The sequence below is a fragment of the Diadema antillarum genome, unplaced genomic scaffold, assembly GCF_040938485.1.
Source record: "Diadema antillarum isolate AM-2024a unplaced genomic scaffold, OU_Dant_1.0 seq00001205_RagTag, whole genome shotgun sequence".
In the NCBI taxonomy this organism is placed as follows: Eukaryota; Metazoa; Echinodermata; class Echinoidea; order Diadematoida; family Diadematidae; genus Diadema; species Diadema antillarum.
This window is the reverse complement of record NW_027271998.1, coordinates 28,659-48,870: the sequence shown is the minus strand read 5'-3', so window position 1 is coordinate 48,870 and position 20,212 is coordinate 28,659. Positions and strand designations below refer to the sequence as shown.

The 20,212-nt window shown below is 36.0% G+C and overlaps 1 protein-coding gene across 1 annotated transcript in view; it reads right to left on the bottom strand.

Moving 5' to 3' along the window:
* Nucleotides 1-20,212, bottom strand: part of LOC139744717 (ubiquitin-associated and SH3 domain-containing protein B-like) — a 48,421-nt gene that overhangs the window by 13,215 nt on the left and 14,994 nt on the right. The window contains exons 2-3 of the mRNA XM_071655139.1: nucleotides 6,481-6,534; nucleotides 38-224 (exon numbers count right to left, since the gene is read on the bottom strand). Of these exons, the coding sequence (XP_071511240.1) occupies nucleotides 38-224; nucleotides 6,481-6,534 (241 nt within the window). The remainder of the gene's footprint in view (nucleotides 1-37; nucleotides 225-6,480; nucleotides 6,535-20,212) is intronic.

Genomic DNA, 20,212 nt, shown 5'->3' with positions numbered 1-20,212 from the left:
CTGGTCCAAGATTACCGTTACCATGGCAATAACTTACTGAGATGAAGGAGCAGAGAGTGACGTGGGGGAGGAGGCTATGGGCGCCATTCCGGCCACAGATGGAGAGAGATTTGTTCCAGTAATCGTCCAGCTGCTCCCCAAGGGGTCCCACTGCACAGGCGTAGACGATGTACTCCCGCGGGATGGATTCGTCAAGAGTTGGGTCGTCGACATGATTCAGTAACCTGACAATGACAGGGGTTGAAAGAATGGATTAGATTATCTCCTCCAGTGGGATGCACCAATGGTCAGATTCAGGTTCAGAATTCACCAATCCATACCACCATGGGGGAATCAAGCTCAAAATTTCATTAAATTTTTATCGTTTACTTGCAATTCTGAATTTTACTGCATATTCTATATAATTGCAAAAGACTCTGGAACCAGTCTTACAGTATTTAAGTAAATCTGCACAAAATGAATAAAAGAAAAGTCACAGAATTTAGCAAATCTGAGAGAAAATCATGAAATCTGTGTTGCCAATTTAGGGATCAGTTGCACTGGGAGCGATTTACAGGCTCTTTATGATTCTCCCACTGGAATAAAAGCTAGGTTATGATGAAAGTGGGGGTCAAAATGAAAATAACTTTTTTTTATTCTGCCATGTGAAAAACATATCCACCAGTGAATACTGAAGATTAAGATAAAATAAGAAAGATATAACACAAAACCACAGAAAGGTAAATTCATTACGTGAGAAACGATAGATTCACAGTAGGTAAGCTACAGAAATTGTGTAGAGATGATAGCAAATACTTCCAAAAGATATCAAAAAATTTGCATCTCTTATGGAATACTGTATGAAGGAAATTTTGCTCCTTTGAACCACTAAATAACAATGCACGGATATAAAAACATGCAAAAATGACATCATGCAAAAATATGATTTCTAGGCAAAAAAAAAAAAAAAAAAGCCATGCTATGCTGGATTATGCACAACTAATATCTACTGTACATTGTACATTGTACATGTTGGTCTACCGGGCTAGCAATCCAGAGGTCTCGGGTTCGAATCCCAATGGAATCCCATTTTCTTTGCTCATTTTTCCACTAATAGAATATCTCTACGGGAATATTTCAGCTCATACAATGATAAAGAAGGGATAGTAATGAAGTGCTAGATGTTGTGTTATATATATTTCATAATCTAAATAGTTGAACTGTCTACAGAAAGATTTAAGAAATTAGACAGGAGCTACTGTTACAGGGTTAACAGCTGTATGAAATTTATGCTCCAGGAAGGGGGCAGGCGAAAAACCCCGGAGAAAACAGACACCAGGGATTTGGCTCCCTTGGTGAGGATTCATTTCTACCAAGGGTCATCTGTACGGTCAGACAGTCGTCCCAAGATGGATGAAGTGAGGTGACGCATGGTCATCAATGCAGTTTAATGGCCATAAATGCATACAAGGCGATGTAAAAAGCCGACAGATTTTATGAATTTGGTCCAAAATATGATTCAACTTCCTGGAGGAAGAAAAAGCCATTTTTGTGGATGATGATGACTGACTATGTATTCCCTGGGAGTAACTCACCCTCACACTGAGCCATCTCTATATGACCAAACTTACAAAGCAACTGGCAATTGTATACAAGTTGAGCATGATGACATATATCCATAGATAGAGTTTGAAAATGTTGTGACCAAATTAAATACAATGATTAACATTTTTTAAAAATCTTCTAGGATACTATTGGAGACATTTTTTCAAATTTATATACAAAAAGTCTCACCTGTACAAAAAAACAACAACAACAACTTATGTATAGAACTATCATGATTTGAATGAGGATAGAATTGTATGATATATCAACTGGCTGACTAAGCTAACCTCTTGCAAACAAAAAAAAATCATCATAGATTTGGCATCCCACAAAATATTGCTGTTATAAAACTGTATAATTGCATGACTGGCTAAAAGCTGAGAATTGCTTAAAATATTGTAAATCAAAGACTCAAGAGTACAATCCCACATTTCAGTGCATGGTTTGCGACCACTCAGCATACAGGCCACATCACAGCCAAACATGTTCATCTTCAAATGATAATTCGGTCACAACCACTTCTCACCCTACCACGTTCATTTTTTGCATCAAAAAGAGTGAATTATATTCTGTATTAATATAATATTATATGATCCCCTTTATTCATACTTATTTCTTTTTTCTTTTTCTTTCTTTCTTTCTTTTTTTTTTTTTTTTGCGGGGGGGGGGGGGGGGGGGGGGAGAGAAAATGGCCTATCCAAAGCAACTCACAGGCTGTAAAGGGATGGCATTGTTGTTGTGGCTGAGATTGGGCTTCAGGTTTCCAACTTTTTTATTGTGAGATAATGAGAAACCTCTTCTAAATTGTGAAAGAGCATATTACAGTTCTACAAGAGGAATTCAAAGTTTATTTGATGAAAATCGGGTTTGAAATGGCTGAGATATCCAAAACATAGCAATCTGAATAAAGGTGGGACTTACCTTTTATTAGGATCGCTTTGTTTTACCTTTAATACTTGTGGATATAATATCTCAGCCATTTCAAAACCGATTTGTACTAATCTTTTAATACTAGTGGATATCTCAGCCATTTCAAAACTAATTTTCATCATATAAACTTTGGAATGCCTTAAATATGTGTTTTTTAATAATTCATAAAGTGACTTCTGATTATCTCACAAAAAGTTAAAAGCTGAATCCCCATATATCAACTACAACTATACCAGCCCTTTCAGGCCTAAGTAGAATTTTGAGAATTTCAGTAAAAGGAAAATCACTGCCTATGGTCATATTTCCTACACATAGGGCCTACATTATATGATGCAACAAGAGCCACCACCATGAGGGCTGGTTAGATTTGAATGAGTTGGTCAATTAGGGCCTAAATATTTGAAACTGGCTTATTGGCTGGTTAAAGGGATGGTATAGTATTGGGGCAGAAGAGGATTGGGCTTTTAACTTTTTGTGAGATACCAAGAAAACACTTGTGAAATAGTGCAGAGCATACCATTCTAAGAGGAATTCAAAGCTTATTTGACGGAAAGCAGTTTTGAAATGGCTGAGACATCCAAAAACAAAGTAAAAAAAAAATGATCATAATAAAAGGTGGGTCTCACTTTTTATTAGGATCACTCTGTTTTGGATATCTCAACCAGTTCAAAACCAACTTTCATCAAATAAATGTTGAATTCCTGTTGGAATTATGACATACTCTTTCACATTTCATATTTAAGGTTTCTCATTATCTCACCAAAAGTTGTTTTAGAAACATGAAGTTAGGTCTCAACAAAAACTATATGATCCCTTTAATCTCATATCATCAAACCAGATACAATGAACTAACAGTCTACACAACCCAATACCAATATCTACTTTGTTTCCTCATCTTGTTCTTTCTTGGTCTTCGGTAGACTCTTGATGTTTTGATTCTTCCTGTCAACATCATCAAGCACAAAAGTCTGCACAATCAACTGTGCAGAAGTGATCTGTACTTGCTATCAAAACTATACTTTTAATGTGAGGGGACATAATTGCCTGTAGACATGTCAGTTCTATTACATATCATAGGTACCCTGAAAGGTTGTGAGATACTGCTGACTCACCCCTTAAACAGCTTTGTAAGCAGGCCATAAAATTCTGACCTTCCTCAATCAGGGCAATATCATTTTTCATTTCTCGTTACCTGGGGGAGGACTAGACTTATTTCAAGGCTGTTTCACTTTTAAGCCAGCATGGGAGATGACTTGGTGAAAGTTTACATTATACACTTACATTCATTGCCAATGAACGAACACAGGAATGAATGACCATTTATGTACAGAGTTTCAGAGTTATTTTAGTGATAGTTTCTTTCATACATATATAGACTAAATTAAGAATAAAAACTGCAGAATCAAATGGATATTCAGTTATTTATCAAATGATTTTTTTTTTGAGTTGGCATTGACACACTGAAAGCAAATTTAGGTTATGAAGATATGAAAAGAGATCTTTAGATAGAGATTCTTATCCATTTGGTAAAATTGTTCACCTCAATATAAATGAAAATTAAAATGAATTAGAAAAGCACTCTGTGAGCACAGAACTTGGTTGGCCAAGCAGTTCATTTCCATCATTATACACACATGCTGAAAATCGCTGAATTTCCCAATATAGAAGACTTTTATTACATCATCAGGTTCCAGGTATGCGGTGCCTCGCCGAGCACAGAGCGTATGCAAACCTCAAATACGCACAGCTGGAACTCCCAAGTTCATTGATCCTAACTGCCTGAAGATTTTTCTTTTTTTTAATCCTTCAAAAATCTGTAGAAATTCCTAGATCACTACCAAAATTTAATCATCTGTTCCTTGTGTCATTATCAACTTTTCCTGGAAGTTTCATTCAAATCTGTTCTCAAGTTTGGGGTCATTTTTATTGCAAACAGACAAACAAACAAACCAACGCTGATGAAAACATAACCTCCTGCCTTGGCGGAGATGAAAATAATAGTACCAAGTCCATGATGCAGGGGCAGGAGATTTTAGGCAGTAAGATATCTTTCTAATGTCATATTTTGAGGGGATTTATGGACAAATATTTCAGACCTGAAAGGCCACAGCTGTGTTCAAGAGTCTCCATTTCTGGCAGGAGAGCGGCAAAATCATTTAAAAAGAAACCTTGGCTCTAAAAGGGACCCATTCCTGAAGCACGAACTGCCCTGAATTGTGACCCCCGTCATATATCTTTAGCCATTATTGTAAACTAGTCTGGACTTCACTTAAAAGGGTGAGCGGGTAATCGTCCCTGTGAGCAGTACTTCCTGAGTGCACATAATCCCCCTCAAAGGGGAATTCCTGGCCAGACAGAAAAAATTTATGATACAGACTTGAACAGAGACTATACATTTTATTATTTTGCATAATATTAGCATAAGAGGAAATACTCAAATGACCAACAACACATCCAAACAACATCTGGAGTATATGCGGATACTGCTAACACAACAGCACAGGTACTGTGTGCCAGTCTGTAAACATGCATGAACTTGAGGCTGAAATGAAAGTGAGCTCTGCCAGTTTGGTATAAAATCTATCTTTTCCCAAGAAAAGGGGGAACTGAAAAACAAAACTTAAAATGCCTTATACCATACCACAAAATGGTGATATGGATCCAATTCTTATGATTGGCTAAGAACGATCATGTGACCAATTTTTCATTTTACCTACATCGTAACATGTCCAGTGGGCAGAAGATTTTTGCTACTGGAACGTGCCTGTACCTACACTGTATTTACAGTCTAGCTCCTATTTTTGTTCTGTTATTTAATTTCATATTCTGCCACTTACAATAGTTATAGAATCATACAGCCTCCAACAATTGTCTTTCTTGCTATTGCTGTCTTCTTTTTCACAGTGTTATAGAAACCATGAAGAAAAATCAGAGACATATCTGTGTGGGGCTTCATTTTGGGCAAAAAGGGAAAAAGTTGATATGAAAAAAAGAATGCAATCAGCAAGAGAAGCATATCTATTGAAATGATTTTGATTTATGATGATGATTTCTCACCCATAGAATGCATTTTCCTTTGAATTGGCATTTGAATTAAAAGGATTGGAAACATTTGATATTTTACAGATACAAAAAAAAAATGTAGTTATCAAGAGGGAAAACTAACAAAACATAACAAAATCAAAGAATGAGAAGAAAAGGTTAGTACTACTAGACAATATTCAGAAAGGAAGTTATTTAGTGAACTACTAAGGAAAATAGGATGAAAACAAAAGAGCAAAGATAGGAAGGGATAAAAAAGATAATAAAGTAAAATATAATATTTTAATCATGATATTAGTACAAGAATACTTAAAAACACAAGGGAAAAAAAGCCAAACTGTGAATACAGAAGGAAGAAAGAAAAGCAGAAGAAACAAAAGACAAATCGAGCTGATGAGGAAAGAAATAAGTTTTATATGGGCCTTCAGAATGGGATATGACTGACTCAAAGAGTCATTTAGAGAAATGAAAGATAGAATTTAGAGAAGAATAAATGAATGTATGAATTGAATGAATGAATGAATGAATGAATAAATAAATAAATAAATGAATGAATGGCTGAATAAATGAATAAATGGAGACATGAATGAATGAATAAATGAAGGAATGAAGGAATGAATGAATAAATGAATGAATAAATGAATGAATGAATACATGAATGAATGAATGAATGAATGAATGCAGCTACGAATAACAAAGCCCCTCCCCCCCCCCAAAAAAAAAGAAAGAAAACAAAACAAAAAATAAAACAAAAAATAAAATTCCGAAAGGAAATGTGTAAAACAGATCCTCAGTGAATATCAGGATAAAGGTATCATGCATGGGATGTACAGAAGATGGGACAGAGAAAAAGTAGGATGAAGTAAAAGAGAGAAATACAACATGTATGATACGATGAATGAAATTTTAAAGTTTTAAACTCACCAATCAGATGCAAGCTGAATGTCCTGGTGACCAGTCGCTGCTTGGGCTTTCTCTCTATCAGGGACAAGACAAGATATAAAAGCAACAGGGTTAAAGGTCAAAGATCGATGATGATGATGATTTCCTTTTCTCTCTCTCCCTTAATTTATTTTGTGATATGACACTGCAAACCTAGAGAAAGTTCTCACTGATAATTTCTAGATTGGCATGGTATGTCACTCAGTCAGATTTCTGTACCATCGCATGAATGTCCTGGAAACTATGCAGTTTTATATTGAAAGAATGTAGTAAGGTCTGACTCTCCCCTTGTGAATAGGGACTTTTCGATTTCTGCAGTCACCTACAGTTGCTGTCTGCAGTGACTGTCTTGTACCCAGCACTAGGTATGCGCTGAGTAGCGAGCAACAGATTTTTAGACGAGCTAACCCACTTTTCACAGAGGCTGGTGATACAAATTCCATTCACCATTTACTTTCAAGTTTTGAAGTTTTTGTTCTGACAGACAACCACATGAGATCAAAAAGGCTTTCACTACAGTCAACACCTTGTGTCAGCTGAGCAACAACAATTCTCTCACCCAATGCACTGGCTGCTTTAAGGGATGCAATTGAAGACAATACTTTTTTATGAAGCGGGATATGGAGCAGGATTGCCTACTTATGGCAAATAGAATGCACATAGAGTACAGCAATAAATGAGGCTCAGGACTACGGGGCCAGCTTGTGCATCAGTCCTAGATACTTTGTGGGTGTGAATAGGGTGGCAAGCTTGGACACACTTGCATGAACACAAAAAGAACCTTTCATACATGAAACTTCACACATCTTGGCTCAAAATGCCATCAACGTTAGCACAATGGTCACACAACACACAACTTGACAAGGATTATATTTATCATCTGGAAGAATTTTGTCTGCTTTTTCCTTCCTTTCTCACCCTCTGTATGCATACACTGTATTCTTAAAGTGCATCATCAAAATTGAGTTGATATAGTATCCTAATAATATTGAAGAATTTGTCACATGAACCTAACATGCGAAAAGGAACAAATTAGAAGATTTGCCCTCCATCAAGGTCTACCAGGAAGGATGGGCTATGAAGCTCAGTAAGTTGTAGGTCTGGAATGAAGACTACAGATATGAAACCTGGACACTCCACATTAGCATCATTTTCAGTGGATACAAATAGATTACCTGCTAGTACCCTTTGTTCACTTTCTGTGGGATGTGACAGTAACCAATCCATCAACCAAAGCAGATAGCAGTTGTGTTTCTTTTTCTCGTGACAAACCATCAATGACATCAAATAATTCCCCTATAGTACAAAAAAAAAATTAAAAAATTAAAAAATAAAAAAATAACATGAAGGGGAAAACTTTCCAAACTGATAATAACAAATAAAAAGATATCAATGCTATTAAAAGAAAGCATTGGAATAAGGAAAGCACTTTTCTTTAACTGAAGAAACTGAGCAAATTTACAAATTTTTAATTGTGGTGACTGCCCAGGTTTATTACCGTCTGTTTCATGATGACAAAAAAGACAGAATGATGATGTTACTGAAATGTCCAGTTTCACAAACTATTCTGAGGGTGTGTTTATCTAACAATTTTCTGAGGCAAAATCATGATCCTCAACGCGTTTTAGCCATTTTCAGGCAATAGATAAACGCAACCATGTTTTCAATCATGTTTAGAAATATAATGTTGATTTGAGATGCCATTCAAAGGGCATTTTGAAAGGTGTTTGAGACCATGATCACTTTTCTGAGATTACTTTATAGATAAACGCAATGCTTTTTTAAAACACATTTTAATAGTTCATAGCTCCGACCAGCCAAGGTCAACTTCCATGCAGTATACACCCGCTTGTTACAACACGGACCTCAGCTGAACTCTGCTTCCCGCGCACCCCTGGATCCGCCATGAACAAACTTGAACTACCAACATTGGATGTTAACTCATAGTATGAACTCAGCTATAAATGTCACTTCTAGTTCTAGAGAAGAAGATTTTTAAACACTCCTCATTTTTTTTTTTTTTTTTTTTTGGGGGGGGGGGGGGGGGGCATTTGAATAAATTGAGATCCTATCGCCCCAGGGATACTACCTGCTATATCCATCATGGGGTTTTTAAGGAGGAGATGAAAATTTAAAAAGTTTACGCACAGCGGACAACGGACAACGAACAACGGATGCCAGACGAAGTGTGATTGCAATAATTCACCTTCAAGAGCCTTCAGCTCAGGTGAGTTAAAAAATCAACAACTCAAAACAGAAAGGGGATAGATTGCTCAATGAGCAGGACGAATCTATCATGAAATCTTTGAAGGCTTCCGTGGTGGTAGAACGTTGGGTGGTAGAAGGCTTCACGGTGCACCACGTATTCTTTCTGGAGCATGTGAGTGGCCCTGAATAGGCCCTACCCAATCCCGACGTTTCGGCAAGCATGTTCTCGCCGTTCTTCCCTTGAGAACGGCGAGAACATGCTTGCGGAAATGTCGGGATTGGGTATATAGGCCCTTTTCAGGGCCACTCACATACTCCAGAAAGAATACGTGGTGCAGCGTGAAGCCTTCTACCACCCAACGAATCTATCATATCAGTGAACCTGAGAAGGGAGAAAAGCAAGGACATGTGACTCCCGTGGCTTGCAACCAATGCTGTGCGAAACGAGCTCAATGTTGCTTAATTTTCTCCTCCACAAACTCTCGGAATCGATGGCAAAGGCTTCACTTCCTCAATTCATCCTGTTAAAGCCAGAATGGATAGTCAAGCTTTCACTCACCCTAAACAAGTTTGAATGATTTTGATGTGCTACATTCATCACAGAGTTTTTACTGCGGTATGTAGGGCCTATAGACAGTGCTACCTGCTCAAAACGCAGCTCTGATCAGGTGTTGTACACACAGACACCAACATGCACAATGCAATTTTTGTGTAGTTGTTACCTCCAACATGATTATAAATATATGGGACTAGAGCATTACACAGTTGTCCTTAGAACACGGAAGAATATGCCTTGAGCAGTCTTTATACTACACATCTCATGCACTCTCAAATGTTATTAAAGCTGCAAGGATTTTTGAATGTTCACTGAACACCTTTTTTTATTTCATTTGTTTGTTTCTTCCCACAAAGCAGGTTCAATGTTGCACAAAAGTTCACTTGAAGTTAAAGTAGCAGTTGCAAGAAACAAACAAACAAACAAACAAAACAAAACAAAACAGGCTTCATGCATGTTGTAATCTTATACCTCAACTCACAATTGACGTCATACAATCTACATATGGGGAAAGATTGTCTGCTTGTCATTGCTTGGGAAGGGAGTTACTTTATATGTATTCCTTCTGTGATTCTGAGCAAAAATTCACCCACCTCACTATTATAAAGGGAAAGCAAGTTCTGAGCATTAATAACCGATGAGGACTGGCTGACTTTGCTACATTAAGTACCACGTGTAACACTCATCTCCCCTAGGTACAAAACTGTACAGTACCTGCCCGAGTATAATCGGGACTAGTCTTCAAGAGGTTAAATTTGATAAAATTTCACTTGTCATTGCTTGTCCAATCTTCAACTACCGTAAAACGGGGTGAATAGGGACAAATTTAAAGTTCTAATGATTGTATTTTTTTTCATGCAGCCCAGAGACTCAATTGTATGTGGGGATTTTATGTCCACCTAAAATACCTTTAATTTGGTATTGTGAAAGAAAATGAATATTTGGGGGAAAACTATGTTTTTTTATAAAATGATGCTGTCCCTGTTGACCCCAAATTTGGGGTCAACAGGGACAACACTAATTTTGATCCAAAAAAAGCTGTTTGGAGGCATTTTTTTTCAATCCATCCAATGAATTGGATTACGGGAACAACTACAGAGTTTAAATATGATATACAAACATTTAAGAGCAATCTATTCCATTGTTAAATCAATCTTTAACAAAAATTTCAACAGCCCAACAAAATGAGCTGATATTAAAAAATGTGACCCATCAGGTCAAAGGTTAAGATTGAAAAGTGAGTCAAAACTTTACTAATCCATTGAATTGCACTCAAATATTAACCCACTTCTTCTTCAAGTGGCAAATCATGATGTACAATCTTATTCATACACTCTGAATTCAGTGTAACTTGACTCTTATGATGTCGGGGATGTTTTGGGGGTTCTTACAGCAATTATAAGCTAGCACCTATAGTATGGGTCTGACCCAAAAAGATGTGTTATTGGCATTAAAACATGCAGAAGACAGAGAAAAGGGTCATGAAATACAAGTGGAAAAGTCCTAGCCTGTCTTAGGCAGTGAAAAAAATTCCCAAGAGGGTGGGTGGGGCCGGGTTCCCCGACCCTTCCCCCCCCCAAGTTAGGGTTAAGACAGCAAAGTTCACTCTCATCTATGTATGGGCAAGTCCAAGATAACACGCGCGTTACGTATGGGACATTCAGAGACTTTTATGACCTGAAAAATAGTGTTAATGGCTTTTGATCATATTAAACTTTATCATGGTGATTGATATCTAGGAGAAGTATAATCATACAAAAAATGGAGAAAAATGACCTTCACAATTATATTCTAGAAGAGACAATATGTGCCGTTACGTATGGGACCAGAAAAATTTTGTTTTTTGGAACATTTTTTTCAACCTCAAAACTCTCTGAAAGTATTTCATTCTACAACTTGTAACTCACTGTGATGAAAGTCACAACACTCAAGATTATCACAGGTAAGTTTCATGTCATTAGGTAAAAAGCTCTTATTACATGTTCTGATTAAAGACAGACATGACGTGTTACGTATGGGACAGTTACGTATGGGACAATTTGTCCCCCATTCATTTAGTGTGTGAAGAACCATGTTTATGGGTATTTTGCATAATTATTGAAGTAAAATCAGTTGAAACTACTCAAATACTGATCCAGATTGTCAAGGAAACAATATTCCCCAAATATTCACCATCCTAATCATATTCAATCATATTTTTATATTTTTATGACCAACCTGAGTATGCATGCTCTTTGTCCCCCATGCGTTTAGTGTGTGGAGAGACATGTTTATGGGTATTTTGCAAAATAATTTTGCAAAATACCCATAAACAAATTTTTGCATAATTATTAAAATGGAATCAGTTAAAACTACTCAAATACTGATCCCGATAGACAAGGGAACAATATTCCCCAAATATTTACCATCATAATCATATTTAATCATATAATCTATATTTTTATGACCAACCTGAGTATGTATGCCCTATTTTTATCAGGATAGTTACTACTGAAAAATTGAATAGTTTAAAGTGTTTACTTCCATTGATGAAGGGCAGTTTGCCATTTTGTTTCAATAAAAAACAACTTGACACAAGAAATATTAATTCTTATAAATAAGCAATACCTGCTGCGTGAAACCCCAGTGATCAATGTCTGTCTAGCAGTCAGGTCATTGATTCGAGTCACACCTCAGTATGTATACCCATGAATTTTGTTGTGGCTATTATTGAAACCTGAATAAGGACAATTTGTGTATCACTTGCAATAAAAAAAAAATCATTTTACTTTATTTTTTTTTTTAAATATTTATATCACAACCATTTCAAATTGGATCTCAATCACCAAACTTTGAATTCCTCTAGTCTTAGGATTGTATGCTCTTTAGTAATTCATATTATTGGTTTCCAATCATCTCATTAAATGTTGAAAACTGAATCCCCATTTCTACAAAAAACTATACCATCCCTTTAATGCTGATTTTTCATTGTGTATTTTGCCATTTTCCCCTCCCCCTTTCTGAAAATTGTTCAGTCAAGTACATGTATTGTTTAAAGTGTCTATAACTCAAAAAGTACCTACAATGTTGGGATGCTTTCTTCAGGATGATTGACCATTTGTGTACTGAGAGACCTTCCCAGCTAGCTACATGCATTCACATGCATTATGTATGAGGATGTCCCATACGTAACGCATTTGTCCCATACGTAACATTATTTCAATGCCTAATAAAAAATATTCCTTTTACTGTTTTTTCTTTTTTCTATGGTATTTAATTTCTCTAAACAATAAATTAGAACTTTCCAAAAGGGCATTAATATAACCTTAGCAATTTCAGAATAAACCTAAAAAAATGACCTCAATTTGTTACGTATGGGACATCTCATGATAGGACACGAGCTAATTTGCATAATCATTTGAATAATCCCTAAATTTTCATACCAAGTTAAACTATTTGATGAACTTCTTATGTCCACATAATAATCAAATATCATTTGCTTTCCTTTGAATTAATATGAATTTCTATAAATGTCCCATACGTAACGCTGTGTTTCACATTTATGCAAATGAAGCCCTTGAAATTTGCATAAATTTACGTAATATAATTTTTTCGTCCATGGAAATCAAAACTTCAACTCATAAGCTTCAAAATGATACCAAACATGTCAATATTGAGCAAAGATGAAATTTTGCCTTCTGAGGGGACCTTATCTTGGACTTGCCCGTATACAAAAGTGAAGCCACATATCCAAAGATCTTATTGCTCTCTTGTCAAGAGATTTAGAATAAAAATTCACACTTTTGGAAATAGCTGGACATAACAAACATTTCAGAGCAATTTATGACAAAATAATAGTTAATCATACAGAAAATTTGAAGGGCCAGTCAAACGATACCATGGTGTCCCTATTCACCCCAGTCTAACTGATTTTTTGCCCAAGAGAAGAAAAAATGTGCTGTCACAAATTCCGGTTGAAATAATTGTTTCAAATTTAAAGGTGTGTTGTAGGACCTAATAGGCTAGATTCATGAACCTTTTTAGCGAATTTCATTAATCAATGGCCACAGGAGCAGAAAAGTTTTGACCGCCCTGATTTTTTTGTGATTTTTTGAAAACTTTTTATTTGGACCTCCAGTACCCTTTTAAAAAATTTTCACATCAGGAGGACCACTTTCTGGACACTGTTGGATGGTCCTTCCTTCCTGTGATAAAAATAAGAAAAAAAGTTCAAGCAAATTTGAAACATGCACATTCAAAAAACTTTTCTCGGTTTTGTCCCTATTCACCTCGCCGTCCCTTTTCACCCCGTTTTACGGTACATATTCTCTGAGTTTCACTCAACACTTCAGTTTACTTTTACAGGGAGAATTGATAATTTCCTTTGGCAGCCATGAATTGAACAATCCACGCACGAAGAGACTTCATACAATGTATAAACACTTAATTAATCTTCTTTGTGAAGACAATTTTTGCACTTCCTGCCACGATGCACTCCGAGGATTGGCGTTTTCCCAAGGCATGTGCCGATCGGGCATGGACCCCATCAGACAACAGCCGTTCATAGCATGATCAATTTACACTCATTGTCACATGACATGGTCCCCACGACATGACGACTCCCATCATTCACCACTTACAATGCTATTATGTATTACTCACAAGCCAGTGATGAGACGGTTGATCAGACACAGTCGAGCAACGAAACATGGGCGCCAGAATCACTTCAACTCTTGCTATATTCATGTAGGTTATTATACATAGCTGCTTTCATGAACTGGGCGGGCCACACGACTTCACGTTTTAAACTCTATGAGAAAATTGATACATCAATTGTCTCATAGCCAATAGGCTTTACAAACCAACAATATTCGCTGCAATTATACACTGTATGTAAGAAAATGTTTAAAAAAAATTGATCTTTGCTCATGACAATACAGGCAATACGCCACATGCAAAGTTTGTACTAGTTTAATAATCAAACAAACAAAAAAAAAACACAATAGGAAACACCTTTTGATTTTTCTTCTGACAAAAAAAAAATTATATAAATGTTTTTTTTTTTTTTTTTTATTCACAGATTTTGCTTTATTACATAAGCATGCATGAAGTGTACTCATTTATTAAAAAGTTATTCAGCCTAAATGTATAACTCTGTATTTCTTCAACCTGAATATATGTTTACTTACACAAATCGGATAAAGCAAATCATACAGTGTATGGTACCATTATGGTACATGTACATTGTATTAATTTGCTGTTTGTAGTTCATACAAACTAGCAACAGCTTGCCGGACAATAATCATAAAATTGAATCTGTGGTCATGACATACAACTGATAACTGCAAACTGTTTCTATCTAGATGTAGATTACTTTTTATAGGCCTTGGGTATTCATTGAAATTCAAAAGAACTTGAAATACAAAACTTCTAAATTTGTAAAGATCTTCCTGCTGACCAAGATACAGCTGTATAGACCGATTCGGGTTCGTTGAGGGCAGCAAACAGTTTGTGGCACTGGGCGCAGCCATTAGCTCATTACGCGGTGTCTCAGCCGACCCCCCCCCCTCCTCTCCCCCGCCCCCCGGGCAACATGTTTATCGCGCACTTGTAACAAAGGTTCGCGCACTAAGCAAGAGTCCGTGCACCCAGTACCAGACGCCTATTGGCTAAAACAACCATGCATCAGTTTTTCAGTCCATGCGCGGAAGGGGGTGGGGGAGAGAGGGTCGGTTGAGACACCGCAGTAATGGCGCTGCCCATGCCAAAAATAGCTCGTCACAGAATCGGTCTATAGGCATAGCTCTACAGCTCTTTGACAAAAGGCACATTTTACCATAATTGCAGATGAAACATAAACCAAGCTTCAGCGCTTCAAAATAGTTTTAAATTGTGAGTTAGGGATAGAAACAACCTAATAATATGTAAAAAAAAAAAAAAAAAATTGTAATCAGTATAATTAATGCTATGTATTGTTAAATGTACAAAATTAGAACAACACTGTATTTACAATAAATCTGTCTCGAGAAGTTCTGGCTACATGGTTTATTGAGAAAAATAGCAATACATCTGTATCTCCATATATTTTAGGCTTTATTGCCAAAATTCTATATGGTAGGATATTTTGTAATACAACTATAAACCTGCACATATTCAACTAATGTGATAGGAAACTTGAACATTTTTAAAATCACTCCTCCCAGAGGTAAACAATACCTTTGTGCTCTTCGTGATATACTGTAAGATTATTTTTGCCTTATAAATGATATGACTCATGGGTGAATTGGTACAATGTAGGTTGGTGGATCTGCATGACATGGAGCCCACACAAAAGAGACTATAAAATAGAATTTATTTCACTCTTTTATATCACAACAGTTTTTGCCCATTTGTTTGACATTACCTTTAACAGAAGTACAAAACTTGTACATGCATGTATGTGTATAAATACACACTCATTTCCATTGATTACAACTGTAAATATTGTGTGGTATTAGTTGCAGTTTCAATACAATGTAACCTAACAGCCATCACAAGTAACATTGAGTTTTTACAGCTTGCGAATTGTCTGTATAATGGCCTTGACATGCTAATAAGTATTGCATTTCTCATGTGACCATATCCTATAATGCAAGAATCTTCAGTCTATTGAAGGAGGCAGACTTAATCAGAAGAAGAAGAAGAACATTGTAAAATTGTAAACTATAGCAAGCAACTTGACAGCAAGTGGTGACTTCCTGGCAATCTGGAGAATAATGTTGAAATCTCCTTCAAATTTAATCTGCATTCACATTCATCCTCCTTTTTGCTGGTTTCCATAAGTGAGAATATCTAGTCTCTCTAACAATGAAAGAAAACATACATGTAGACACACCTCCCAGTGTTGATATTGTTTATGATAATATTCAAATGGTTTACACACAGTATGTCCAAAAAAAAAATACAATTGGATTTAAATAACATCCAATATGATTAAACCATCTGAATGCTATACTTCAGGGTCTTAAAATATGACAACTTAGCTCTATTTTGCAGAAAACCCCATTCAATTTGGTTAAGTGGTTGCAGAGAAATGTGGATTGTTGTAAAGCATATCATGAGTCTGATTCTTCCAAGTTTAGCACTTGGATGCTCTTGGAACTGCATATTAATGTGTAAACACAACAGACATAACTTGTAGGGAAGGGATTCCTGACATGCTCTACAAAAAAATTTCTCTTTGACCTCTGAAGCAAATTGAATGGGGTTTTCTGTAAGATGTAGTTAGGCAATGAGTTACGGTTTCATACCCTGAAATTGTGTTTGGATTGATTGACTACTTTATTAAAGTTAATGTTGCGGAGAGTACCGGTGTAATTTTTTTCGGGGGACATACGGTATTATATACTGTATCCCTACATACAGTTCATCTTTCCCATCATCGTCACTCAGTCTGTGTGTATAGGTTTGTTTGTGTTTCCAGGTTAGCATGCCTGTACAGTGACGGGAAGATCGTTAATGGCCCATTAACGATTGCCCTGTCACTGTACAGGCATACTAACCTGGAAAAATTTAACTGCACATTACTTGAATACATATAATGAGACCATTCTGAAGCAAATAATTTTCACACCAACAATAGAAAACTTGTAATGTACATGTACTCTTAAAGGGGCTGTACAGTACTGGTTGAGGTGGGGATTCATATTTTTTACATTCCTAAGTGAGATAAAGAGAAACTTCTTATGAAATATGAAAAACATGTAATTTTAGGAAGGATTTAACGTTTATTTGATGAAAATTGGTTTTCAAATGGCTGAGATATCCAAAAAAGTGTTAATTTTAACAAAAGACAACAGGCCACAACTTTAGTAGGATCTCTTTGTTTCACCTTGTTTTTGGATATCTCGGCCACCTAATAACCGATTTTCATCAAGTAAACTTTTGATACCCCTTAGAATTGCATGCTCTTTGACATCTCATAAAGTGGTTTCTGAATATCTCGCAAAATGTTAAAAGCTAAATCCTCACCTTGACCAGAACTGTACACACCCTTTAAATGAATCCAACAAGGATTGGAACAAACATCCCCCAGCATTCCACTGATTCCAACTGATCAGTTTAATACTAGCCATCCCCTTTAAGAACATAATTATTATTTTTTTTTTTTTGCTTGGTACAGTAGAATAGAATGTATTCTTAATAATTGTTTTACTTGATTTAATATTAACTGGTATTAAAGCAATCTTGCTTCAAAAGTCTGTATTTCTTTTGTGTAAAGACACAGGGGACATGTACCATGTATTGAGAAAGTCCACTGAAGCCAATTGACATGGTGTGTATTCATGAGCAACTTGTATGTGTAGTCCCCCCCCCCCCCAATAAATTTCTAAGTACACCTAATGTGTTTTGTGCAACACTGTGTAAATGGGCATGATTCAGATTCGAGCTGATTAAAAAGGAAATGAGCAATCCAGAGAAATGCGAGCATGATGTCATCTTCACGATGTAGATCCATACAAGATTCCACATCCAGAATGAGCAGACATCACATTTGACACACCCATAGATCTAGTCTCGTTTCCATGCAATTTATGTCAAACAAAAATGATGCATGTACAAACTTTAGACTCCTATTATTATGTTAATTAATATATACTGCAACATTGATTTGAAAAATGTCATAATCAACTTATAGCCCTGCTTCAAATATTTCCAATCTTACTCATGTTTTAGTGGGTAACCTGAACAAAAATCAATTTTGAGGAAACAGAACCAAAGCAATAAAACAGTCTGCCTATGATATCAGGGCTCGACACTAACGGTGGCCCAGTGGCCCGGGGCCACCAAAAACGCGCGTCGGGCCACCAAAATTTCAGAAATGAAGATTTTGGTGGCCCAATCGGGCCACCAAAAAGTCAGATAATTGCCTTTACTTTTGTAGATGGACAGCGGTAACAATCGGCTCCGTAAGATACTAAAATTTAATGTCAGATGTTTGCTTTTTATTTTGGAAATGAATAACGGTAATATTCGACTCCATGTGATACTAAAATAAGTGTCGGATGTTTGATTTTGCGTTCGGAAATGAATAAGGATAACATTCGGTTCCAGAAGATGATGAAATAAATGTGGAATGTTAGCTTTGACGTTCAGAAATGAATACTAATAACATTCAACTCCGTACGATGAGAAAATAAATGCCGGATGTTTGCTTTTTATTTTGGAAATAAATAACGGTAATATTCGGCTCCGTATGATACTAAAAGAAGTGTCGGATGTTTGGTTTTGCGTTCGGAAATGAATAAGGATAACATTCGGCTCCAGAAGATGATGAAATAAATGTGGAATGTTAGCTTTGACATTCGGAAATGAATACTAATAATATTCAACTCCGTACGATGAGAAAATAAATGCCGGGTGTTTGATTTTACGTTGGAAAGTAAATAACAACAACATTCAGCTCCAGAAGATGCTAAAGTAAGTGTCGAATGATCCCTTTGACGTTCGGAAATTAATAAACATGATATTCAACTCCATATAGATAGTAAAATAAATACCGGATGTTCACGTTCAGGTGAATGATAAGAATAATGTCTCATGTTTGCTTTTATGTTCGAATGTATATAGCAACAACATTCAGCTCCGGAAGATGCTAAAATAGATGTCGGATATTAATTTTGCTCTGACGTTCGGAAATGAACAACAATAATATTCAACTCCATATAGATAGTAAAATAAATACCGGATGTTGACGTTCAGGTTTGAAGTAAATAGCAATAACAGCTCAGCTGCGGAAGATGCTAAAATAAATGTCGAATGATCCCTTGCCCCTTTGACCTTCGGAAATGAATAACAATGATATTCAAACCCGAATGATGATTAAATAAATGTCGGATGTTTGCTTTTACTTTCAAAAGTACATAGCAATAACATTCGGCTAAGGAAGATGCTAAAATAAATGTCAGATGATTGCTTTTACGTTCGGAAGTGAATAGCAGTAATATTCTGCTCCATACGATGCTAAAATGAATGTCGGATATTTGCTATTACATTTCAAAAAGAATAACAGTAACTTTCAGCTGCGTTTGATGGTAAAATATTTAATGCCTGATGTCTGCCTTGACGTTCAAAAATGAAAAACAGTACAATTCGGCTCCGTACAATGCTAAATTGTCAGATAAATTATTCATTTCACTTTCGGAAGTGGACAGCAGTAACATTCGGCTCCGTACGATAATAAAACAAATGTTGGATGTTTGCTTTTTTAATTTTAAAATGAATAACGGTAATATTCTGCTCCGTACGATGCTAAAATAAATAACAGATTATAGCTTTTACATTTGGAAATGATTAACGGTATCAATCGGCTCAGTTAGATGCTAAAATAAATTGGGGATGTTTGCTTTCACGTTCAGAAATGAATAAGGATAACATTTAGCTCCGTGAGATGCAAAAATGAATGTCAGTTCTTTGCTTTTACATTTGAAAAAAAAATAATTAATAGGAACATTCGGCTCCGTACGGTGTTAAAATACTAGTAAATGTTGGATAATTGCTTTTACAATCAGAAATGAATAACGGTAACTTCCAGCTCTTTATAATGCCAAAACAGATGTCGGATGTTCACAAATGTCTGCAAATGCTCCCACTCTATCGTTTCAAACGTAAGTTTCGACCACCTAAATAGGCATCAACTTTTATAATAATCTATAAGCCTATTTGCTAAATCTTAGAACTCAGAATAACGGTAAGATGATTAAATTTTCTCTTCATTTATTTTAGACATGGGTACATGTATCACTTCAGTAATACTTAATATTTCATTTTCTATGTTCAGTAGGACCGATTTAGTATTTCTTATATTTTTCTTGATTTTTTTTTCGGGCCACCAGATTTTACTTTCGGGCCACCAAAAAATAAAAATTAATGATTTTGGTGGCCCGATCGGGCCACCAAAAATAAAAGTTAGTGTCGAGCCCTGGATATAAT